This window comes from Carassius carassius, chromosome 25 (genome assembly GCF_963082965.1).
Source record: "Carassius carassius chromosome 25, fCarCar2.1, whole genome shotgun sequence".
Taxonomy (NCBI): Eukaryota; Metazoa; Chordata; class Actinopteri; order Cypriniformes; family Cyprinidae; genus Carassius; species Carassius carassius.
The window spans coordinates 13,106,135-13,131,669 of NC_081779.1; the positions used below are offsets into that span (position 1 = coordinate 13,106,135).

At 37.0% G+C, this 25,535-nt stretch overlaps 3 protein-coding genes across 6 annotated transcripts; all 3 read right to left on the minus strand.

Moving 5' to 3' along the window:
* Positions 1-1,092: 1,092 nt before the first annotated feature.
* On the minus strand, positions 1,093-7,261 carry LOC132104214 (acyl-protein thioesterase 2-like). 3 transcript variants are annotated; one of them, XM_059509518.1, is made up of 11 exons: positions 7,135-7,165; positions 5,973-6,003; positions 5,766-5,858; positions 4,852-4,883; positions 4,696-4,761; positions 4,517-4,564; positions 3,891-3,961; positions 3,613-3,686; positions 3,420-3,521; positions 3,148-3,324; positions 1,093-1,788 (listed from the first exon to the last, which is right to left on the minus strand). In XM_059509518.1, the coding sequence occupies exons 3-11, from the start codon at positions 5,841-5,843 to the stop codon at positions 1,738-1,740; spliced, it is 699 nt and encodes a 232-aa protein (XP_059365501.1). In that variant the 5' UTR covers positions 5,844-5,858; positions 5,973-6,003; positions 7,135-7,165; the 3' UTR covers positions 1,093-1,737. The 3 variants fall into 3 exon arrangements, with proteins under 3 accessions (XP_059365501.1, XP_059365499.1, XP_059365500.1); XM_059509516.1 differs by lacking the exon at positions 5,973-6,003 and having other exon boundaries at positions 7,135-7,261; XM_059509517.1 differs by lacking the exon at positions 7,135-7,165 and having other exon boundaries at positions 5,973-7,070.
* Positions 7,262-7,567: 306 nt separating this feature from the next.
* Positions 7,568-10,940, minus strand: LOC132104217 (PITH domain-containing protein 1-like). Its single transcript, XM_059509523.1, has 6 exons — positions 10,455-10,940; positions 10,189-10,232; positions 9,985-10,062; positions 9,111-9,215; positions 8,541-8,649; positions 7,568-8,319 (listed from the first exon to the last, which is right to left on the minus strand). Exons 1-6 carry the CDS (start codon positions 10,647-10,649, stop codon positions 8,218-8,220), a joined length of 633 nt encoding a protein of 210 aa, XP_059365506.1. The 5' UTR covers positions 10,650-10,940; the 3' UTR covers positions 7,568-8,217.
* A 339-nt stretch (positions 10,941-11,279) lies between these two features.
* Positions 11,280-23,734, minus strand: LOC132104216 (elongin-A-like). Of its 2 annotated transcripts, none has more exons than XM_059509521.1 (12): positions 23,579-23,734; positions 22,540-22,596; positions 22,308-22,423; positions 18,548-19,017; positions 14,083-14,357; positions 13,884-13,995; positions 13,600-13,752; positions 13,110-13,207; positions 12,605-12,785; positions 12,368-12,494; positions 12,063-12,215; positions 11,280-11,863 (listed from the first exon to the last, which is right to left on the minus strand). In XM_059509521.1, the coding sequence occupies exons 1-12, from the start codon at positions 23,648-23,650 to the stop codon at positions 11,845-11,847; spliced, it is 1,833 nt and encodes a 610-aa protein (XP_059365504.1). In that variant the 5' UTR covers positions 23,651-23,734; the 3' UTR covers positions 11,280-11,844. The 2 variants fall into 2 exon arrangements, with proteins under 2 accessions (XP_059365504.1, XP_059365503.1); XM_059509520.1 differs by having other exon boundaries at positions 11,280-11,866; positions 12,067-12,215; positions 23,579-23,733.
* Between the last annotated feature and the right edge of the window lie 1,801 nt (positions 23,735-25,535).

A 25,535-nucleotide genomic window follows, 5' to 3' on the forward strand; every position in this document is an offset into this window, starting at 1 on the left:
TTTGCTGTGATTTGCATCATTTATTTCACATACAGGTGTTTCAGTAAAGTTTCTGAAGAACCAATTGTCCCTCAGTACACTTGAGGAAAAAAAAGACGACAAAAAAAACTTTTAAACAAGCACAAATGACAAAACAAAAACCAACAACAAAACACAACTCATGTGGACATAAACTGATAAATTCACTGTTAAACCCAAAGATATTGCCAGTTACTGCTGCCTGGCATGCCCATGGTTCATACAATAAACATTCAAGCCACAGGGCATGTAGGAAACCTGTCCAATGCTAAGAAATTAAAATAATAATAAAACAAAATAATAAGGAACGATGGCAATTATAAAAGAGGGGATCATAAGATTTATGAAAACATTAATTAGTCAAATGGACTTGGTAAGATAAAATAACAATGAAATAATATATCAAAGAACATCTATTTAGATTAAAAAAGCAACATTCACTACTTTGCAAACAACTTGTTTAGTTATCATCACACAGAAACCATTTTAATCCATTTTTAAATGTATACAAGCAAACTTTGAGAGAAATGTTTGCAAACTCATCTTTCATTTTAATAGCTAATCAAGGTTACTTCTTTAATATCAGCAGGCTTTATCCACCACGCTGCTGCATAACTGTGACCCTCCATCTTTTATTAATAGGTTGTGTCAGTAAACAATACTTTTACGCAATAATATGGAACCTGAAATGTATATACATATGCAATCTGAGACCCCAGAACACTTTAATGTGTTTGGTCACATAAGTAGAGGATGATGAGGTTATGAGGTGAAGAGGGAATTAGGGAGGATTGAGGAAGCTATTTAAAGCAACCGTCTGGAGTGATTCACTTTGATTAAGTGATGTCAAGAGCTTATTAGAACTGATTATTATACAGTAAAAATACTCAAATCTAAAGCTGGTTATGTGTTTATTTGAACATGCTTATATGTTGTGTTATAAAAAATTATATGTTGTGTTAAAAAATTTTATTAAAAATGCATTATTTTGCATACTGACAGATTTCACTCTGGCAGAAATGAAATAATCTTTTCTCATTCAGTGTAATTGTTTTAGAAGAACAAAACATACTGTAAGATTTGCATGATTCATTTGCGTAGTTTATTTAAGCCATTTTCAATTGCCTTTCTCATACTTCTAGTTATAAACCAAAAGAAAAACAAAAGATATTTCAGCACAAGTATGATTTGCAGCATCCCAATAAAGCCCCACCGCAGGCATGCACCGTGGGACAGCATGCAGAGCAGCACGACCCGAATCACTCCAGACGGCACCAGGCTCTCACTAGCTTCCTCCACCTCTCAAGATCTGTTACAGAGCTGTGTAGCAAAATGCTATCTTTACTGCCTTGCGTATTGAAATAAAGAGACAAGAGTAGGGGAGAGAGATACTGGATAATGGTTTAGATGTAACACGTACAGGAATGTATAATAAAAGTTAATGAGTCTCCCTTAAAGAAAAGGCCCAAGGACTTTATGGCATTCTATGTACGAATGCCACTTATAATAATCACCCCTTTAATGAATGTCCACTAATGTATGAAATTACAAAGAAACGTGTGAGATGACATGGTATGCATGTGTTGCATGATCACAGTATGACTGAATGTGCATGTATGTCGTTCCATGTAGTGGGGGACCATGGCTGTTTCCTGTGGGAGAATGGCAGGTCGGAGGTGAGAGGTCAGTGTCTAAGGGTCACAGTGAGCTAGAATGAGGTCAGACTCGGGGCAACTGCTTTTCAATGAACTCCTTCACAGCAGCCATCTCCTGTAAAGCCAATCAGAGAATAGTATGGGTGTTAGAACTAGCATGAACAAACAATATAGTTTGACTGTAACCACTGTACCACATCAGAGATAATATTTTGCATGACTTCAGTTCAGACCTCATCCTGTTGTTAGTTCACATGGAGTGTCGAATAAAGAACAGTTTGACAAGTTGCATAAACTTCTGTGTTAAGACAGTGTCTTAAGAAATAGTTTGACCAACTAGCAGTTAGCCAAGTGGTAATCTTGTCGTCTTACTTTTTGGATTCCACGTAGACTCATCTATGTCTTTATGTAACCGAATTAAAAACATATCACCAGTCTTAAAAAAAAAATAGTCTAAACCTAGTCTTTTGAGACTAGTCTAAACCTTTTATGCAACCGGCACCAGGAGTTTGCTTCCAACTAAATCTTGCAGTTCTTACCAAAATTTACAGTACACTAATCAGAAAAAGGTATAAAAGTTGTTTCTTAAGCACCTAATCAGCATATTAGAAAATATTAGAATGAATATCTGACATTAAAGGCTGCTAAAAATCCAGCTTTGCCATTACAGGAATAAACTACAATTTAAAATATACTGAAACAGAAAAGGGTTATTTAAATTTTTATAATATTTCACAACGAGCGCTGTGTGAAAGCCAGAACTAATGCCGTTAAGGATGTGTCATAGTGATGACGCACTTTATCGTGCAACTCTTTTACCAGGTGTTTTGAAGGCTGATCAGCGTTCGCGACAAAAAAAAAGTGTGCAAACTGTAATGAAGCAGAGATCAGTCAGTTTCTCTCTTTCCGCACTGAATCTGAGATTGTTCGCCAGCTTCAGTGAAAGTTAACATGCCTAGCGTTTTCAACTCGTACAATACACGTCACGTCCTGATGTCACGTGTCTTTACGGGACCTTTACGGGTTGTGTGTGTGAAATTCATATCATATTCATTATTATCAATCAGGACAAAATGTGTCCATTTATCTTGCAGAGTAAAGCAAATTTATGCTTACAGCTGCTGTCATTTTAAAAGCCAGCCAGTATACAGTCGTTCTATTAAATACTTCAATCACTTTTGTGTGTTGCAGAAATGCCTACACTACCACCTGGCACTCATGCATTCACTAGCAAAATAGAGACCACTGAGGGTGAGATGAGTTGTGTTTGAAGCAAGAAAAAAAAAAAAAGTCTAATAAAATTACATATCACACAGAATACTTAAAGAACATTTCTTTTCTTTTTAATTCCTGCAAATTCTAGTCACCCGGGAACAATTGCCGTGACACATTACCCGTGTATTTTCCGGAATGGCAGTGTGAAAGGGGCTCATGTGAAATGTAGGTTTCTGTGAGTGTAACGGATGAGTCTCACCTGTGGACAGGAGTTATGCATGATACCCGGGAAGGTGCGGAAGGTGACATTCTGTGGATAAATTATGGTCTTGAGCTTCTCTGCTGTCATAGCCCCGTATTGCACTGGGATCATGGGATCTATCTCGCCATGACACTGCAGAATGGGAGTGTCCTTGTTTGCACTCCCACTTGCAGCCTAATGGATAAAAAAGCAGATCCATATTGACAGACATTCCTATTTACATACACACATACTTATCCTCACATAATCTCACTGCTGACATCTTGTACCTGTGGGAAAGTCTTGTGAAGTGGAAGCCAACAACTAAGTCCAACAACACCCGCTAACTTCTGCTGAGAAGTCAGAGCAGTGTAGAGAGAGAGAGCTCCACCCTGAAGATCAGACAACAAGAGAGGAACTGAACAGCATCTGCAATGTCAACCATTTGAGTAATAGTAGAAACTTTCAGGATGGATCACTTACCTGAGAGAAACCACCAAGAATGATACGACTGGATGGTATACCATTCTTTACTTCGTGATCGATGATGGCCTTTACTATGGAAGAAAAGGAGTGCCACATAATCAAATTTCGACATTTGACAACATTCTCTGGCATTGAATCTCTCATAAACTCAAAATGTGTTTCTTCATGGGGTTTTACATTTGCTGACACAAACTAAGCCAATATTTGGATGCTTGTTAGTCTTGGGACAGCTGTTTTCCAGAAACTGCCCAAATGCGAAAACAAATTTTGCTCACTGTTCTCTGATGCTCTCTTAATCCCTGCTTCATCCTCCGGTGACTCTGGGCTTAAGCCCATCAGATCAAACCTAAAAAATAAAAAACATTATACAAGAATTAAGGGAGAAGTAGTGTTCAGTAGTGAATTTTATTTAGCATTTTATTAATACAATTTTCCCTTATTATATTATATAACATTATATTGTACTATACTATAATTCAAAAGAACAACAGGAAAAATGAATTTTCTTTACTGTCAATTTTAATCAGTATAATGCATCTTTACTGTATAAAGGTATTCATTTATTTCCAAACTCTTACTGACTGAACAGTAGTGTACATTATATTATATATTAATCAGTATAACAATTTGAGTATCATGACAAATGAAAATTAACATTAATTCAGAGTCCTTTTAACCACACTTTTGCTTTAACCACAAATATGTAACATCTGACCATCTGTACAAAGAGCCACTTGATTTGATTGCGGACCTAAAACAGTACAGAATCTGAAATACTTCATTTTACATCATTACATCATACATTTTTCAAAATCCTAAGCATTATTTATTCTCAGGTTTAAATGCACTTTTATGTAAATGTAATAGACTTTTAATGTTATCCACAGCAGAGGAAGCTTACCATGAGGGCATAGTCATCTTCATGTTGAGTGTTACAGGGATTCGGGGTCTAGAGTCAGAAAGTATGATCATTTATTCTTTGTAATAAATTACAAGGAAATCAAGTGATACTAACATTTTTGTATTGCATAACAAGAAACACATCAAGAAATATTTTGCAATTCACAGGCTTTCACTTACGCGTGTGGGCAGATGTATTTGATGTATGGCAGTCGAATAGACGTCAAGCCTTCAGCCCAGCCGTGTCTATAAAAAGTAACACACCAGGCTTATTTCTACACCAGGGCAGGGGGTATTCAAAGATCCCGCAACAGGCAGGTAATAAACAGAACGTACCCTGTGTCACCCAAGCCATGAAGGAAGATCACCTGCAAAGTTAACAGGATATGATTTGAAACTTATCTCTGCAAAGCACCAAAGAGGCCAGATTTCCTGTTTGACGCTTGCTCTTTGTTATTTTTATAAAAAGATACTATCTCATTAGCAAAATTGAGCTTTATATTAATCTAATGACCCGCTTCTACCAATAAGGCAGGCGGCAGGCAGCCTATTTGAAGATTTGGACTGTAAACAAGAATCTGAGGAGGAATAGTAAAGGCTGTAGACGTTTAACCCAAAAATTTAATTTCTGTCATCATTTACTGATCCTCATCTTTGAAACAACAAATTAAAAAATTAGTAATGAAATCTGAGAGGTATGTCCCCCTTTTGAAGTGTAGGTAACCAAAATTTAGAATATTCACAAAGGTCATAAAGGCATTGTAAAATGAATCTATATGAATTGACCATTTTAATCCAAGTCCTGGGAAGAGATGCAGTTGTTTTATTTGATGAACAGTTTTAATTTAGACTTTTATTCACATATAAACACACATACATAGAGCACATTACATATGATAAACACATATTCCTGTGCATGTTAAGCACAAGAACAAACCTCTTTAGTTTTCATGCAACACGTTGGAGCTTGTTTATAATATGTGATGTGACTCATTTGCAATGTCTTTATGACCTTCTTGGATCTTCTAAGTCTTGGTTACATGGACTTTCAATAGATTTCATTAAATATATCTTCATTTGTGTTTTGAAAAAGAATGATAGTTTTATTTACTCACAACACAAAAGTGAGTACATGACTTTTCATCTTTGGGTGAACTATTAATTTAAGGAAACTTAAACTGACCTGTGTAATGCAAATGAATAACTTGGAAAACTTTAGATTTTAGTCAATGATTCGACTGGTATCTCACCACAGCCGTTTCCTTCTCCGTCCCGGGAACTGTGGCGGCTTCAGAGAGCAGGGGTGCAGACATGTTGTTGCCACACATACAATGTGAGGAGTGCTTTTAGGAAAATACAAAAACAAAATGTTCAAATGCAATCAGTACAACACGTTTATGCAAAATACAGAGGCCCAGGCAATGAGTACTGCATATAGGGTTATTAAAGATACGAACCAGACGATTTTAGAAAGAAACTGTCAGCAGGCTGCAGAATGATTAACAGAAGTTGGTTTAATTACCAGTGTTATCAAAGTCCTTTAAACTAGCAAATGCATGACCATCTAAAGCTAAAAGTGCTCTACTGAACCTGCAGAGCATCTAGACGTGAAAAAGAAACAGAACGTTGAAAAAAAACGTAAAAATAGAGGGGGATTTAGCCTGCTTGATAAGCGCTGATGCTTATGTTAATCATAAAGATTCATTTTCCGATGGTTACTGTGCAGATCACATGTTTGTACTTGCGGACATCTTCTTAATACGACTTCTCGGAAAACTGTTTCTAATGAAAACCACGGGTCCCTGTTTTCCTGGAACCACATGACAGCACTGAGAAATCAAATCTTGACAGCTGCAGGAGGCAAAACACTCCAGTTTAATGGTTTCATTCGTCTTTGAGTGGCCTGGTTGACCATAATCACAAATTTAAGCCCGGAGTGTTTCAACACTTTAATAAACTCTATGTGCAGTCTTGGTTTTATGGGTCAGTCTGCCTTTCTGGACTTTAGTACTGCACGTTATCAAATACTTCAATCAAATCATCTGCTACTGATATCTCCACTAAATACCAGAAAAATACACTTTTTCAACTAAAGTGCATAGTATCCTAATACTCCGGTATGCAATTTATACACCATGACCTATACACACTAATTAGTGTACTGATTATCTCTAATGCGAGAGTGAAATAATCCTTCACATGTATCCTGCTATGAACACCACGATCATGTATTCAAAAAGAATAGGACGAAAGGGATGGGCAGCGAAAACAACAGAGAAATCGGCGACGCTTAGCTCTTTTTTCCAACCTGGCGGAATCAAGGACAGGGTACATGTAAAAATAAAGCCGCTAGGTCGTTTCATTAATACTCGAGCGACATTATCGCATTTAGGCAGCTTAATCCCGTTTCGCCTGTATGATTGTCACAATGAATCCACAGCCTCATGGATGGAGCTATCTGGATCTCGAATAATCCAACTATTGCGCTACTCAACGACAAGCTTGCGCCTTTCTAGCTAGCAAGAAAGCCAAGGTCAGGGGGTAGATTAGAATTTAGGGTTCAGGCAGGAAAAATGTAGATATAAACAGCGGCCCGCTGCTACGAATTTATTGACTCACCGCTTGCTATCTCTCGGGTCACAACGGAACTTCCGCTCCTTCTGCCGGAGAGGGGCGGAGACACAGCGCTGTGATGTCATCCCATTTGTTACACCGCGTGAGGTTGAATGTAGTAGATTTGGAAGCAGATTTAAACATTTTTATACATACATACATATACACACACACACACACATATATTTTTTATTATTATTATTATTATTATTATTATTCAGCCCATCACACATTACTACAGCACTACTTTTCTTAACACCTGGGCGTAGTTGCAACACACCTTTTAATAATAAAAAAAACCTTAGTTACAATTTATAAATAAAATATAATTAATGGTTTTCTTAACTTACCAGTGGTTTGTTGGATTACAGCAAAAACTATGCTAAATTGAAAGAAAAATGGTTTGTTATGATGGATGCCCAAAACGGTTCCATCTTTAATTCTCCTTTTAAAATAGACATATATTTGTGAAAAACACATGAACTAAAATTATAGCTCTAAGATGTGCACCACTATTTAAATAGCATCAAAATAACAGAAGTTGTTATAAAAATAATGTGATGTGAAATGGCAAAAGCAACTGCAATTAACCAGGAAATGTTCTTTAAAACTTTTTTACACAAACTACACAAATCCATCAATTTTAGACACTTCGAGGTCTCAATTAAAACATTTTCTCAAATGGTTTGAATGTCACCATTGACCCAAGGTATTAATGCAAAATAATATTAAATGGATGAATAAGACATTGTAAAATTGAGAAAAACAACAAACTTTCCACTCTCTAGAGATGTTTTTTTTAAGGAACAGGCTTCTTGCAAGGCTCATTTGTTCTGTTAGTTGAAGGATACACTGTTTATTTGACATAAGCATACATTAAGTAATTTTGTTTATATAGCCTAAGGTTTATTGGCACATTAGCAGAATTGCAGATAAACAAACCCTTATGAAGAAAACCAATATGAAGAAAACCCAGTTGAACACAAAGAACCCATAGGCTCTCTCAGTTCATCTTCTCACCGTTATCAAAACTCATGCACACGTTTATAGTTTCACACAGTACACGTGAGATTCTCTCTCCTCCATTTGTCATGATATGAACTGTGTCTGAGGCGTAATGGTGTCCACTTTGTGATCTGCTGGATTGGCTGCTGCTTCATAGCTGCAGATTGTGATCTCATGCCTATGAGCCTGAAAGAACGATAAAAAGATACCAGATGACGGTGACTGCAAATATGCAGACACTTCTGGATTTCTCAACTTATTTTTCTTCCCAAAGTAAAACAAATATTTAAAGAAACCGTAACATTAGCATAATATTGTCAGAATATGGCACATCTTCCACCAGTTATTAATAATGATGATGGAAGTGTTGTTGTCATCGCATGATATAAGTTTTATCCAGTACTGACCTCTGTGTACTCTCCCCGCAGACCAATGTAATACACATGAGTGGATTCTGCCCCAAAGTTTCTAGATATGTGGATTGATAAGTGCTGCACATTGGAGAATCTTGCAATCCTATATAAAATTATGGGGAGGGGTCAACATAGATGAAGTGAAGAAAAGTGACATGACATTCAGTGAAGTGACATTTAGCCAAGTATGGTGACCCATACTCAGAATTTGTGCTCTGCATTTAACCCATCCGAAATGCACACACACAGAGCAGTGAACACACACTGTGAGCACACACCCGGAGCAGTGGGCAGCCATTTATGCTGCGGCGCCCGGGGAGCAGTTGGGGGTTCGATGCCTTGCTCAAGGGCACCTAAGTCGTGGTATTGAAGGTGGAGAGAGAACTGTACATGAACTCCCCCCACCCACAATTCCTCCCGGCCCGGGACTCAAACTCACAACCTTTCGATTGGGAGTCCGACTCTCTAACCATTAGGCCACGACTTCCCTAGATTTATAGAGTCCAACATAAAGGATGTACTATTAATGTGTTTATGCACATTAACATTCTTAAAACTGCTTACTTGGTAGGATACTCAAGCTCAGCAAGCGGATCCCTGTTTAGACGAAACGCTTGCTCTGGCTCTCTGCTTGTATCATCAAATGACATTTGGGGGATGTTCTTGTACCTGCTCAAAAAGTACCCACTTGCAACACTCATTCATGTAAATTGTAACTGCATTATCCATATGTGATGCTACAAAAGATTATTATTTTATGTTATATTTTTACAGTGAAGGCAAATTCACAATCGCATTTTAGCTGTGATGCAATGTGGATGCAAATATTTAAATGGATGCAAGAGCACAGTTCACCCAAAAAATGAATATCTGCTGAAAATGTTTTCACCCTCAAGCTCTCCAAGATGCATGGGAGTTTATTTCTGACTTTTTGAGCTGATAAAAACGGCTGATTAAAACTTGTGGATTATTATGTTTTTATCATCTGTTTGGACTCTCATTCTGTCAGCATCCATTCACTGCAGAGGATCCATTGGTGAGCAAATGATGCTACATGTTTCCAAATCTGTTCCGATGAAACAAATTCATCTACATTTTGGATGGCCTGAGGGCAAGTACATTTTCGGCAAATTTGTATTTTTGTGTGGACTATTTCTTTAAAGCAAAATTTAAGTTATTTTGATTTATTTTAAAAAGTTATTTTTATAAAACATTTTGTTGCTTTATTATTATTCATTTCTGTTAAACAAATTTACAACCACAGACACAAAACAATTTAAAAAATTGTAATATTTGACCTTTTACACAATGTTCTTTTGAATAGTTTATCAATTATTGAAACAAACTGTTTTCATCAAGCAGATTGCGGTTCCCAGTTGCAGCACTTCCTCACTTATTATCCATATGTTGTTGTTTTTTTTAATGAGTGCAAACTCACAGTCTTATTTCAGCTGGGTGTGACTCATCATCTTCTCCAGAAATAATGATGCCTTTCAGCTTCACGCTGCCTGTAAACCTGCAGATTGAATCAAACGCATCAACTATGCCCATTTCTAGTGGAAAAGCATATAGTATTTAGGCAATGATATTAAACAGAGGAGAAACTGAAATGAGAATGGACGCTGCTCGCAACAAATCTTACGGTATATTGAACAGAAGCTCCTCGTCAGCATCGCTTTCAACAAACTGAAAATAAAACGGGACAAACATTAGAACAAACAGAACAGGATATTTAATTTCTCAAAAGACATTCGTCGTCCTTTACTTAGAAGAGTTCATATAAAGTAAAATAACCATGCATATATGCAATTAGGTAATTTGAGTAAATACAGAAGTGTTTTAAATCGCAGTTGGACTCCATTCTAAACGATCATTAACTAACGTTAAGCCAGGTGAATTCGTAGTTACCTTCGTCCGGTCAGTGCGTTGATCCCAAGGCTTGAACACCAGTTTCCCGTCTACGTCTCGGCTCTCATTCAAGCACTGAAGCTTCTCGATGTCAATGCGTCTGTACAGCTCATATTCCACTCCTCGCTCTGCTGGATCGTGATCGCATTCACAGCAGCCGTGACTATGTCCGCCGCCGTGGCCGTGTCCAGACATGGCGTGAACCTGTAGTTTGGGACCGGTAAAGTGCTGAAACACTCACAAATAAGCTTAACTGAGAGACATGAACGACATCTCCGGCAGCCTGTTACATCTGCTAAACTCGTACCGTTACACAGGTGGTAGAAGTGGGAAAGTTGACAACACGCAAAAACGAAACGTGGAACGTGATTGGATCACAAAAACCAAGGGAACCAATGAGGAGCAGAGTTTGGAGTCGCGTTCTTGTGATGCATTAACGTCTCGTTTCATTGATCGCTCCGCGTCGTCATAAATACAGTGGAATGAAAACAGACTGGGCCATTATTAAACTGAACTTATTAAATTAAGACAATGACATTATTTACTCAGTCCACGTTGTGTATTCTCCTTTTTTTCCTGTTTTGACTCAAACATTAAATGTTTTTGGCATAACGATAGTTACTTTTTAATATTGTGTTCTACTAACGAAAAGAAAGTCATACAGGAGATAACGAGATGGTAAATAATTATAATTTCCATTTTAGGTGATAGGACAGAGTGATAGTGAAAAGCTGAAAATGAATCAAAATATCCAACCCAATTCAGTATAAAATTTAAGCTAAATTCCCATCAATATATACATGAACAAATAAGAACAACATGTGGTGAGAGCAACACATGGATTTTATTAAAAATGTCCATAGAACACTTAATAAAATCTATTAAAATGACTTGATCTTTCATTCAAGGCAAGGTCCAGGACTGCCAGGTCCAAGATTTAAAATAAATACGATGGTGTGGAATTGTACAGTCCTTGAACTTATACATCTCATTCTCCCTCTCGCTCTACAATAAAATCATATACTTAGTCCCATGAAAGTGCAATGAAATGTAAGCAATTAAACATACAACAGAGAGTCTGGGTTCTGGTGTCACATGGTAATCTGTAGTGTACCACTTATTTTCTGTGTTTATAAAAACTTGTAACATTACATAATTGAGCGTGGATGGTTGTTGATGTAGATATTTTGTGTAATTGCTTCCAGTGAACTGTACTGAGAATATTAAAAAGCATAAAAAGATAAGATGTGAGAGGGCATTGCACATTTTCTATGAAGCATTACAGCAAAAAAAATGTTTCCTCCATCAGTCGTTCTCACTTCTATCACACACACATAAACATTTTTCCCTTTACCGCCGGGAAAATCTGTTCTTGAATGCTTTGATAGTCTTAGCCATCATTGGGGCAACTTCTGAAAAAGAGTGAGCAGAAAAGTGTTGAAAAACATTCAAACAACCATTTTGAATGAAATAAATTAGCAAATTTTGGACATGATCTTATCAATATTAATGGTTAGCATACAATACAGAAATAAATGACTACAAGAAAATTTATGTAGAGATAGTTGTAGATAAACATGTAACAGCAACAACATTTCCTCTTAAGACTCACTTTTGACCTGTGGTTTGTCTCTGGCACAGTGAGCACCAGCAATGCTGGGAGCAGAGGGGCGTGAGGAGGACTCAGGGGGACTGCTTAATGACGAATGACCACCATCACTGGATTTGCTATGAAGGCTGTAGTTTGTTGCTGGTCTGATCCTGTATATGAAGAATTAGCATCATATTTAAATGGAGTTACAAAAAAGAAAAGAAAAAAACACCTCCATTTACTTCCGAGAAATTCAGATAGCAGATTGTAAGCAGAAACGTCATGATGAAGTTTCTGTGTGACTAATGCAGCATTCACTTACCTGGCAGATGGAGGAGCAGCACTTGTGCTGGGAGAACCATTTTTAGTGCCAAACTTCTCCTGTATACGGCGGACATCTCGTGGAGGCTTCGCGACAGAGTTGACAAAAGCCATTTTAACCTGCCGTCCTGTTAAAAGTGAACAATATATTGAAAGAGTTTTTTAGTGTGAACACAGTTTAATGAGCTACAATGTTTTTTGTGCAGTACATTTGATCTAATGTAGGTACTGTATGTACCTTTAGGTTTGTTTGCATGGGCAGAGGTGATGTTCTCTGTGAGCTTGCGCAGACGCTCTTCCCTTTCTTCATGGAGCCGGAGATACAGCTCCCTCCAAGATTCATACTCTTGCCGAGGTTCATGTTTAAAATCCCGCTGGCAGTGTCTCATCCACAGATCATCTGACTCTTCTGTGAAATACTGAGTAGAGATGCTTGAAATGAAAGAATAGCCTAAAAACGAGCTCGAACTTCAAATGGAGCATTGATCTTGAAATAAGCATGATGACAGAGAATATAAACTGACGTTCAAAGTCTGAGGTGTGTAAGATTTGTTATCTTGTTTTTGAAAAAGTATATTATGCTCAACAACACTGAATTTATTTGATCAAAAATAGAGTAAAAAAAATAAAATAAATAAACATTCTGAAAGGAATACAAAGACAAGTAGTTCTGTAACAGAATAAGACGAGAGATGAGATAACTGTGAAATAAATCATTTGCGTGTGACTGTTGACACACTTACTGGATTACACTGCTCAATCCGATAAAGCTGCTCAGGAGTGCATCTCTCCAAAACCGGTTCCAGGATCTCAAACGGCACTCCACCCACTTCATCAATTGCTAAGAAAATACAAGAAATATCAGTAAAAAGTTGACTGATTTCAGGTTAATTTGTACTTAACACTTCAGCCAACCCTAACAATCATGACATCATGGGAAGTCATGGCCTAGTGGTTAGAGTTTGACTCCTAACCCTAAGGTTGTGGGTTCGAGCCTCAGCACCAAAACCCCCAACTGCTCCCCGGGCGCCGCAGCATAAACCACTTTCACTTTACTGATGTGATTTGAACATAGCAATTTAAAGTGCTGTCACTGTCACCCCATTTATCACACACAGCAAACTGTGATTCTTGAATATGTATGGTTAAACTGCCTAGAGCTAAACACCATGCAAAAGTTTTCAATCAGTAATTAACCATTACAACAAATGATCAGAGAATAGGAAAACTCACAGTCTATATTGTTCTGTAGGACTCTGATGCACTGTTCATACAGAGACATCATTTTCGGCAGATATGAGGTCTTGGATCCAGAGTACACCACCATTTTAGAGTTCAGTCGTCGCCCTGCGTAGCCACCATCTTCTTCCTCATATGACAGTGGGACTGGAGAAGAAAGACATGTTGCTATGAGTCCATAAAGACAGAATCATTGGGATTAATACACTTAGTTTGTTTTTTTAATTCCGTTTCTTTCAAGTCTGATTTAAAGTCTTATAAAACTTAAAAGTGCATACCTTTGCGTCTTTGTGGGGACAGTGGTGTAAGATCAATGGAGGGCAGTGGTCTGTAGTTGGGCTGGATAGCTGGCAAAGGGATATCAGGCAGAGTGGGAACCACATCCACTACCTGGAGAAATATTAATTAGAAATCCTTCGACACATGGACAAAGGCTGGTTTCCCATCACTTCGCCTGAGAAACAAGTTCAGCCTCACCTTCCTGCGTTTCTGTGGAACAACAGAAGTGGTCTTTGAGGAAGAGGATGGCTTTGAGTGTTTACTACTGGTGCCGTTGGCTTTGCCAGACTTAGAGGAAGCAGAAGGAATCAAGACGGCAGGCTGAGGGGGTCGCGAGGACTGCTTTTTCTTCTTTTTACTTGGGGTTGGAGCATCGTATGTGAGAAAGGATTCGAAAGACATAGTTGGAGCCTCATATGGCTCCTCATCCTCGTCCACTGGCTCTGGAACTTCCCTCCGCTCCCTTGATTTTCCTTAAGAGACAAAAGCAGGCCCAACTAAAACCTTATACTTACAACAACTCAGTTTTATGTCATTTACTGAGAGAAAATTTAATAAATTCATCAAAAGTAACAGTTAAATCCATTTACAATTTTACAAAAGATTTCCATTTCAAATAAATGCTGGTTTTTTTAGTTTTTTTTTTTTTTTACTTTTTATTCATCAAAGAATGGCATGAAAATAAGCAACACAGCTGTTTGATTAAAATAATAAATGATTTCTTATCATAATATTAGAATGATTTCTGAAGGGTCATGAGTAGAGGTCGACCGATATATCGGTCGGCCGATATATCGGGCCGATATTTGTCTTTTTTTTTAATATATCGGCCGATATCCGTGTTTAGATTTAAAGTCAGGCACGTCGGCGGGCAGCCCCGTGTTATTGGTGCGGTGGAAAGTGCTGCTGCTGCCACTGCATGTGAAGCACCCCAAGCCAAAACTTTTGGAAGATTCAACAGAAGTCCTGGGAGATAAAGGTAGTCAGAGAATTTCACTTTGTAAATGGGGTGGAGAAGTTGGCAGCTCTAACAAACACTGCAGCGTGACGTTACCAAAGTAAACTGTCTCTGACGTTACTCCGCCGCTCACAGACAGCACCGCGCTTGGAGAGACAGCTGTCCTGGAGCTGCCCAGAACGGTGAATCACATTTGTTCGGAAGCATGGTCTGATGCAGACAATAACCAGTTTTCCATCCAACTCATTTGTATTTAGGGAAGTCAATATTCGATTATTTCCATGATCGATCGTCGTTTAAATTAATGATCAATTAATTACTTTAATGCTGCAAAATGCGTCTGCAGCGGTATTATTATTATGTGCAAAAGCCACTTGAAAAAAAGCTTTCTCACCCGAATTAAAGGGGTTTTAGTCTGAATAAAATGCTAGTAGCAGGACTGTAAAATAAATAGATGTGATTATGATCATTTGATAAAATGAAGAGAGCGCGCCATACGTTGGAGATCATTTCACTTTTGTGGACTGTTTCTCGTCAAAGAGACCGCTGAATGCGCCTCTTTAAATGGTTTCGTGGTGCTCGTTGTTGTATTTTAAAACGCAACTGCAATGTTTTCAAATGACACACTATAGTAGTGGTGCAACGGATCATCATTGATCCGTGATCCGTTCGGATCAATATCTTCGGTTCGGCACACACGTGACCCGCGGATTGATTTATGAAGAAAAAAAAAGTTGCGCATGTTTAGTCCACACTCAGTGGTCATGGCGAGCGGAGGAACGGAGGAGCTTGAACGGCCGGTTCATTTTGGATTCCCTGTCAGATATAATGATGAGGAAAGAGGTTAGAGTGAAAATATTGTGCCAGATCTTTATGAACAGGAGAAGAAAACAGTTGTGGATGAACTATCCCGAGCATCCTCTGTTGCGCTCACGACAGACGGGTGGACGTCCAGGGGGACGGAGAGCTCTGTGACGATAACTGCTCACTTCATCACAGCACACTGGAAGATGAGAAGTCGGGCTATTACCGGTATGTTAAAAAGAAGATATTATGTGCACTTTAAGTTGATTTCATATATTTTAATTTAATAATTTAATATTAATAAAAAAAGACAAAACGTATGTTTATTTGTCTTGGCCTTTTTTTTTTGCTGATCCGAGAAATGATCCGATCCATACGAGGACGAGCGAGTGCGGGTTTGACTAGAAGTATTTGGAGGTTATTGCTCACGTCTTGTTCTGCACATATTCAAATGTTTCCATATTCGCAATGTATCTGAATGTTAAACTATAATATTTTTTATTTATTTAATGTAAACTAGACGATAAAGATCATCCTCTTCACATGAGCAAAAACGTCCTTGCCATAACAGCAGAGTGGACCGGTATACTACGGTCTATTTAAACTGACAAGTGTAACCTTTTAAATGTTTGGTTGACTATACTTTATTTTAATAATGAACAGACTGCGATGTAAATTTGAAATTAGAATGCACTTTAGATGTTCGGTGTCATTTATACCAAACACAAATGTTGCTGGTTGCTAGTGTGTTTGCAGCACTACTGTTATTTATTTTTATATATTTATTTTTTATATTTTTCAGATTTTTATTTTTAAAATTGTATTTATTTAAATGTATATTTAAGTTTACATTTATGTTCCAACAAACTTGAAAAATTCTACTTGATAAATGCTCTAAAACTTTTATGTAAATGATTGACTTTTATTTATATTTATACATATATATATATATATATATATATATATATATATTACCTGTTTTATGTATTTAATACTTGGTCAGTTTATTGATTTTGTTTGGTTAACTTTGGATACATTTTTTATTTTAATACAGTGCAGTGCACAAAATTAAGATTCGAGAGATGGTTCAAGTCAGTGCTCAATAACTGATGATAAGTTTAGAAATGTTGTGCATCCACTTATTATTAGTGTGACATTTTACCATGCAAATGAAGGGGAAAACTTCAAGATATCGGCCCTAAAAATCGGCAGCACATATCGGCCATCGGCTGACCCTGACCTCTAAACATCGGCAATAGAAAAACCCATATCGGTCGATCTCTAGTCATGAGACACCTGAAAACTGGAGTAATGATACTGAAAATTCAGCTTTGCATCAGAAATAAATTGTAAAAGTAAACAATTATTTGTAATTGTAATACCACAATATATATACAAAATATGACTGTATAATATATAAGTAACTTTTACATAATATATTCACAGTTTGACTCTTTTACTGTATTTTTGATTAAATAAATGTGGCCATTGTGAGTACAGGTGCTGGTCATATAATTAGAATATCATCAAAAAGTTGATTTATTTCACTAATTTATTCATTACACACAGACTGATATATTTTGAAATGTTTATTTCTTTTAATTTTGATGATTATAACTGACAAATAAGGAAAATCCCAAATTCAGTATCTCAGAAAATTAGAATATTGTGAAAAGGTTCAATATTGAAGACACCTGGTGCCACACTCTAATCAGCTAATTAACTCAAAACACCTGCAAAGCCTTTAAATGGTCTCTCAGTCTAGTTCTGTAGGCTACACAATCATGGGGAAGACTGCTGACTTGACAGTTGTCCAAAAGACGATCATTGACACCTTGCACAAGGAGGGCAAGACACAAAAGGTCATTACGAAAGAGGCTGGCTGTCCACAGAGCTCTGTCTCCAAGCACATTAATAGAGAGGCGAAGGGAAGGAAAAAATGTGGTAGAAAAAAAAGTGTACAAGCAATAGGGATAAAATGCACCCGGGAGAGGATTGTGAAACAAAACCCATTCAAAAATGTGGGGGAGATTCAAAGTTTCTACAGTCAGTGATGGTTTGCGGTGCCATGTCATCTGCTGGTGTTGGTCCACTGTGTTTTCTGAGGTCCAAGGTCAACACAGCCGTATACCAGGAAGTTTTAGAGCACTTCATGCTTCCTGCTGCTGACTAACTTTGTGGAGATTTAGATTTCATTTTCCAACAGTACTTGGCACCTGCACACAGTGCTAAAGCTACCAGTACCTGGTTTAAGGACCATGGTATCCCTGTTCTTAATTGGCCAGCAAACTCGCCTGACCTTAACCCCATAGAAAATCTATGAGGTATTGTGAAGAGGAAGATGCGATATGCCAGATCCAAGAATGCAGAAGAGCTGAAGGCCACTATCAGAGCAACCTGGTCTCTCATAACACCTGAGCAGTGCCACAGACTGATCGACTCCATGCCACGCCGCATTGCTGCAGTAATTCAGGAAAAAGGAGCCCCAACTAAGTATTGAGTGCTGTACATGCTTATACTTTTCATATTTATACTTATCAGTTGGCCAAGATTTCTAAAAATCCTTTCTTTGTATTGGTCTTAATTAAAATTCTAATTTTCTAAGATACTGAATTTGGGATTTTCCTTAGTTATCAGTTATAATCATCAAAATTAAAAGAAATAAACATTTGAAATATATCAGTCCATGTGTAATTAATTATTATAATATACAAGTTTCACTTTTTAATGGAATTAGTGAAATAAATTAACTTTTTGATGATATTCTAATTATATGACCAGCACCTGTATAACAGATTGCTTTAGGGATATTGCTTCTATATAAAAAAATAAAATAAATGAAATCTTTTTGACTTAAAACAGAATTGTCAACCACAATAAAAGCAGGTGAAACTTTCTTACCATCACTTCCTCCTTTCTTTTCCCTTTTGTTCTCGTGTGGGCTTAAATGTCGATTGTGTTTAGATTTGCGACTTGTCCCACCCTGTTTCTCTCTGTCGGCTCTATGCGTCCTCTCCTCACTTCTGCCAACACCTGTGGGACGATTCTTCCGGATCTCTTCTTCCTCAATGTCTTGGGAATTGTGCTCTCTGACTGGCTCTTTGTGTGGCTTGCTGTGTCTAATGTCATTGCGTGCAGGACTGGGCTCCCGCTCCTCTTCTGGAGGGCTTTCATATTCATCTGACTGATACTCCCTTGCACTGCTGTGTCTGTACTGTGAGCTGTAGTGCTGTGGAGGGGAGGGGGAGTAGTCATGTTGGTATGCAATCTCTTCATGTTGTTCCTCCTCCATGAGGGGAGGTTCATCTGGAGACCGCTCCCGAACTCGTTTGTGCCCTCGTGAGTGGGAATGCCCTTCCTTTACACTTGGTCTTTTGATAAACATGAAACATATATAACATATTCTTATTAATCTCTTATATCACAAGACAACAACTTCACAACCAGAGTTCTAAAATGAATACCCTTCAAATATCTAATCTGAGTAAAAGTCACCAGCACTGGTAACCGTTCAAAGGTTTGGGGTCAGTAAGAGAGATATATATATACAGTACAGACCAAAAGTTTGGACACACCTTCTCATTCAAAGAGTTTTCTTTATTTTCATAACTATGAAAATTGTAGAGTCACACTGAAGGCATCAAGGGCTATTTGACCAAGAAGGAGAGTGATGGGGTGCTGCGCCAGATGACCTGGCCTCCACAGTCACGGGACCTGAACCCAATCAAGATGGTTTAGGGGTGAGCTGGACCGCAGACTGAAGGCAAAAGGGCCAACAAGTGCTAAGCATCTCTCTGGGAACTCCTTCAAGACTGTTGGAAGACCATTTCAGGTGACTACCTCTTGAAGCTCATCAAGAGAATGCCAAGAGTGTGCAAAGCAGTAATCAAAGCAAAAGGTGGCTACTTTGAAGAACCTAGAATATGACATATTTTCAGTTGTTTCACACTTTTTTGTTATGTATATAATTCCACATGTGTTAATTCATAGTTTTGATGCCTTCAGTGTGAATCTACAATTTTCATAGTCATGAAAATAAAGAAAACTCTTTGAGTGAGAAGGTGTGTCCAAACTTTTGGTCTGTACTGTATATATACATATATATATATATATATATATATATATATATATATAACCTTGCACGTTGAGAGCGCTCTTCAGAGCTAAGATACATTGTTATCGGGAAACTCGACCCAGATCAGATTTAAGCATTCATTAAAAATATATATATATATATATATTTATTTATTTATATATGGTTATTACACTTTAGCAAGAATCCATGAAGTTGATCTAAAGTGACAGTAAAGACTTTAACATTGTTATTTCAGATCAATGCAGTTCTTTTGAACTTTCTAGTTATCAAAGAATCCAGAAAAACTAATGTATCATGGTTAAATCAGCATGTTACAACGATTTCTGAAGCATCATGTGACACTGAAGAATTGAGTAATAGCTGCTGAAAATGTATCTTTGTCATCTCATGAGTACATTTTTCGAAATATATTAAATCAAACAGTTAATTTAATTTGTGATCATATTTGACCAAATTACTGTTTTTACTGTATTTCTGATCAAATAAATGTAGGCTTAGTGAGCCTTTTTAAGAATATTAAAAAAAGAAACTTATCAACCCCAAACGTCTGGACAGTATTTTATATATATATATATATGCAATATACAGTTTCATGACCAGTAAGAAACATAAGGCACATCAATTTTCTTCAATAAACTGACCAAGGGCAGTTGTGGCAAAAAGTTAGTTTTGGATCATGACAACAGAAATATTCTCAAGAGCAATGATTTCAGTTTCAACTTCTTTACACTAAGAAATTTTACCGCAGATGCTTTGTCAAGAATCTTTATAAACAGATTTTAAACATTTATCTCTCCCCTTCGAGGAAAAATTACACTATTCTTATTACCTTAAATGGTTAATTTCAATGATGTGAACACTCCACCCCAAAATGAAAATTTTGTCATTAATCACTCACCCCCATGTCGTTCCAAACCCGTAAAAGCTTTCTTCATCTTCAGAACACAATTTAATCATAGGTGTGATCGACAAAGGACAAAAAAGCAGGAAACTATACAGTGCACGAAAACTAGCCATTTATTGGGCCTTTCTTGTCCTCCCAGATGTTTTGTTTTTCCTTATTTCTATTGGTGTCCTTTTCATCTATTAAAAATAACATCTTTATTTGCCTCTATATTTTTGAAAGGTATCTTTTCTTGTGTTTTTGTTTAGCCATTTTGTCAGTGCTTTATTATAGACTTCTAGGATTGCTAATTCACAACAGAAGACGATTATTAGGTTGAACGTTCAGAATACGATTCCATAGGTTATATTTCAGTACGAATTTCGCGAATGGACAGCGACTCTTTAGTAGCACGTAGAACGTGTTCATGTCAAGTAAAGTTTTTGGGAAAAGCGTGTGGAATTGCGGCGAGCGTTTATAACCTTGCACGTTGAGAGCGCTCTTCAGAGCTAAGATACATTGTTATCGGGAAACTCGACCCAGATCAGATTTAAGCATTCATTAAAGTGAATCGGTTCAAAGGAGTCATTAGTTCGCAAATCGGACGAGTCATTAGTGGACAGATATGCTCATGCTCCTCGCATATAACGTTACTCCCAAATATATTTTTAGGTCACACAGATTAAATTTCAGGAGCATAGGCGACAAAAATGTTGGCAATTTCGAGCCTTGTAGAAGCTGCTAAACTTTCTAGCTAGAAGTAAGCAATAACCAACATGGCTTACTTTGCTAAGTTAGCCCAGAATCGTTTAACATTAATGTTATGGAATCATTACAAAAGTGATCAATTGATTGGTCAAATTTTACTAGACCTGGATATAAAAATGAAAGACAATATATTGAATTTGCTTTCATGAATCACCCGTGATCACGGTCTTCGTCAGTCAACTGAAGCTGTTCACATGAGTAGATGGTTGGGTGTGTGCGCATTCAGAACGGTGCACGTACACTTTGAACTTCAATCGTGACAAATTATTGGACTACTTGCGGAGTGACATGACGATATGATTCAAAGGCACAAAAAACGTTGACAGCGGTGAGCGATCATTATGTTTACCAATACCCGACCCATCGCAACCACCTACGTCTCTCTGCATCACTGTAGTGCCATTTTGTTGAATATGAGCTGAACACAGGCAGTTTACGCTCTTCTGTGTAAGCAGCGACACAAGGATACATTTTCTAAGTGTATTTACGCTTTGATTTGAACGAAAACAGCACATTCTTGTTGTTTGGGCAGCTGATACAGAAGAATGTAAGCTGCCTGCGTTCAGCTCAGAGACAAAGAGGAGACAAATTGTTGAATAAAGTTGTTCTTTTTGTTTTGTTTGTGTACATAAAGTATTCTTGTAACTTCATAAAATTCAGATTGAACCACTGATGGCAGATGCACTATTCTGACGACGTATCCCACTTTTCTGGACCTTGATAGTGTAATTTACTTTGCAGTCTATGGGACAGTCACAAGCCTCCCGGTTTTCATCCATAATATCTTAAATTGAGTTCTGAAGACGAACAGAGCTTTTACAGGTTTGGAACAACATGGGTGTAAAGTGACTGATGACAAAATTGTCATTTTGGGGTGGAGTATCCCTTTTAATATATCAATTTAAAAAGCTAACCTGTCTGCAGATCTCTCTGGAACCAGCTTTTTCCACTTGGCCACAAGGTTCTTAGCTGACTCCCCAGCAAATTCATGTTTGCGCAGAGAATTCACTGTCTTTCCAATGCCTGTTTCCTGAAAGAATCAAAGAAAACAAACACATTAAAAGCCATAGAACTAATTGCATTTTAAAAAACTGTTAGACCAAATCAAGAGTAATACTTTAGAACCAAGTCATATTTTAATCTTACCACCAGGATGTCCACTGTTATAGGAAGCTCCCCAAGCCTTTTGAGAGTTTTCAGCAGCTAGACAGAAGATGAAGAGGAAAAAAAAAATTCATTGACAATAAGAAGTATTTATGGTTGATATAATGTGTTTAACTGTAAACTTTGTGGAAAACTACACTACGCTATCATTTACAATGTATTTAACACAAATTATCCTAAAATACCAAATGCATCATTCTATAAAACTAACTACAAAAAATAGATATGTACTGTGATGCATAAATTATACCCAAATACATATAAAATACAGAGAAACCACGTAGATAAAATACTGGCAGTAGCATACACCATGATGTTTACATATTTCAAAGAGTAACTGCCATTTATACATCAAAAGGGTAAAAATGTGCAATGTCCAATAGTACAGTGGTATTTTATTGTACACAATGACAACATTGTAAATAAGATTACTGCCAGGTAAAATAATTATTAGTTGGTTAAGCCATGTCAAAGATTCACTTTAATGCCAGAAATACCAAAACAAACATTTAAGTGCAATTTCACTTAAGTATCATTGTGGCCTACAGAGGAACATGGGGGGGGGGGGGGTCTCATACCCCACTTAGCTTCCCAAATAGACAACATTTTCTGAGGCATGTAATGAAGCATTCCACCTTATTGTAATAACTATTCCGTATTGAGGAGGAATCGTGTCTTATGGAGTAACGTTAACAGAACCTCCGCTGCTTTACTCAGGGCCTGTCTTCAATTGTCACCGCTATGGTATTAAATCGCTGTGGTTGACATCTCTGATAACTGAGCACAAGCTTCTGGGAAAGTGCCTCGATGCTGTGTCTGCTGTCGTAGCTCGGTACATCGAGGCATATTTGAGAAAAAAATCTTAATCCAGCCTCTATCTATATCTTGTTATACGTGGGATTTCTGGACAGCAGTTCTGATCGAACCTCAGACTAGACACCCGCCGAAGTGCGTGAGACAAGGGCATACAGAAAGAAGAGACGTAAAGCATTCGCTTCGTCTCACCGAAAAGGTTCCTTACCTTACGAGGCTCTTGATTTCCTGCGAGCCTTAACTGCAACTTCTCAACCGCTTCCAATATCTCTTCCGCCATGTTTACAGATGGTGCATGTTGCCCGGAAGCCACAACAGCAGCAGCAGTAGTGGTGGTGGGGGCCTACTGTTGTTTTACTGTCTATGGTTGTTTCTGACTGCTCTGCTGCGAACTTCCGTCACTCCAGACGTAGATTCCGGAAGAACGTCATTCTTCTGTTATAAATCATCCTAATCACTTGGTGAAGGGGAAGAATATGGAGTCTCTTCATTCTCGTATCGACTATTGGTTAGTGTTTAATTATTTGACTAATAATGTGACCTCTGTATTGATAGATCCTTGCATAATGACGGATCATAAAGGAATATTTATGAAAATAAATATGGTAGACAAAAAATCTGTCAAAAAACATACCAGCTATTGGAAATTAAATAAACAATTGCTTGAATACAATTTTTAAAGGGAAAAAAATAAAGGTATTATTGAACAATATAGAACAATTGCATGTAGAAAAATCTAATGGAAAGTATTGGGAATTAATGAAGTTTGATATTAGAACTGCATTTATCCATCAAGGAAAATTGGAAACAAAAAATAAAAATATTAAGGAAAAATCAATTAATGAGTAAAATTTTAATCTGTGTAGAAAGAAAAAGGAATCATTGACTGATTGTGAGTTACAAAAATTAGATTTATTGCTAATTGAATTAGATCAGATCATGGGTGTAATAATTCTGTCAAACTTGCTCAAAGATTTGATAATCATCCTGGCATTAGGCAAGCATGCCCTCTCTCTCCTTTTTTTATTTTTGTTAGTCACTCAGGTTTTAGTATCACATATAAAAATAAATCAGTTTAATGGTATCACAGCATTAGGTGTACAATTTCAACCTAGCCAGTTTGCTGATGACACAGCATTGGTTTTGAAAAACCAAAAATAATTACACCTCTTTAGAAATAGAGAATATTCCAGTTAAACATAAATTAATATATTTAGGGGTAATAATTTGTAAAAATCAAAAACAAAGGAGCCGAAGGCAGAAGGTATATCTAGATCTGTCTATACATCATTATCATTAAATGTGCCTCCAAAGATTATTAAAGAACTTGATGCTTTATAACTTTATTTGGAGAAAAAAAAAACTTATTTAAAAAAGGAGGTAATTCGTAATCCTAAAGAGCAGGGGGGGCTTGGGGCCTTAGATTGTAATAGTCTCAATGACACATTTAAAAGGAAATGGTTGATAGAGTTTATGAAGATTAGAGAAAGTCCTTGGAATGTATTTCCTAATTATATATTTAATACTCTTGGAGGCATAGACTTTGTTGAAATGAAATTTTTCTGTTGACAAAATTCCTGTTAAATTGGCCGTTATAAATTGGTGTACTATATATTTGGTATACTATAAAATTGTATAAAATTGGTATACTATAAGTACATTTTTTCACCCCACAACTATTTCATATGGAATAACAAGGACATATTATTTAAAAACAAATCTTTATACTATCATACTTGGTTCAAGGAAGGTTTTCTTTTATTAAGACAGTTAGTTAATTCCCAGTTAAGTACTTGTTGTCATATACTGAATTTCTTCAGAAATTCCAATTACCAGTTAAACTTAGAGAATTTGTGATTGTTTTTAACGCAGTTCAAAAGAGTGTGATGTTACTTTTAAAAAACTGTATCTCAGAAGAAATCAGCATGGTTGATCCGTGTGGAAACATTTTCAATGAAAATACTGATGTTTTAAAACAACAGTGTAGCAATAAGATTATTAGGAATGCTCTTTGTTCTGTGTCCTTACCTGCAGCAAGAATTTTTTTGGTCCTCTTTATTCGGTAATATCTCTTGGGTTAATGCATGGAAACTGCCAAATAAGTTTTGTATCAATAACAAAATTAAGGAAGTGTTTTACAAAATACTTTATAGAAGTTATCCTAC

Coding starts and splice junctions, on each gene's coding strand:
- LOC132104214 (XM_059509516.1), bottom strand. CDS start 5,843: ATGTGTGGCAACAACATGTCTGCACCCCTGCTCTCTGAAGCCGCCACA. Junction 3,687..3,890: donor TAAGAGAGCATCAGAGAACA/GTGAGCAAAATT, acceptor TTTCTTCCATAG/TAAAGGCCATCATCGATCAC. Junction 1,789..3,147: donor TGCATAACTCCTGTCCACAG/GTGAGACTCATC, acceptor TTGGCTTTACAG/GAGATGGCTGCTGTGAAGGA.
- LOC132104217 (XM_059509523.1), bottom strand. CDS start 10,649: ATGTCTGGACACGGCCACGGCGGCGGACATAGTCACGGCTGCTGTGAA. Junction 10,233..10,454: donor AACGCACTGACCGGACGAAG/GTAACTACGAAT, acceptor TTTTATTTTCAG/TTTGTTGAAAGCGATGCTGA. Junction 8,650..9,110: donor GAGCTTGAGTATCCTACCAA/GTAAGCAGTTTT, acceptor AATTTTATATAG/GATTGCAAGATTCTCCAATG.
- LOC132104216 (XM_059509520.1), bottom strand. CDS start 23,650: ATGGCGGAAGAGATATTGGAAGCGGTTGAGAAGTTGCAGTTAAGGCTC. Junction 13,996..14,082: donor TTCCACAGAAACGCAGGAAG/GTGAGGCTGAAC, acceptor ATATTTCTCCAG/GTAGTGGATGTGGTTCCCAC. Junction 12,495..12,604: donor CCATGCAAACAAACCTAAAG/GTACATACAGTA, acceptor CACTTTTAACAG/GACGGCAGGTTAAAATGGCT.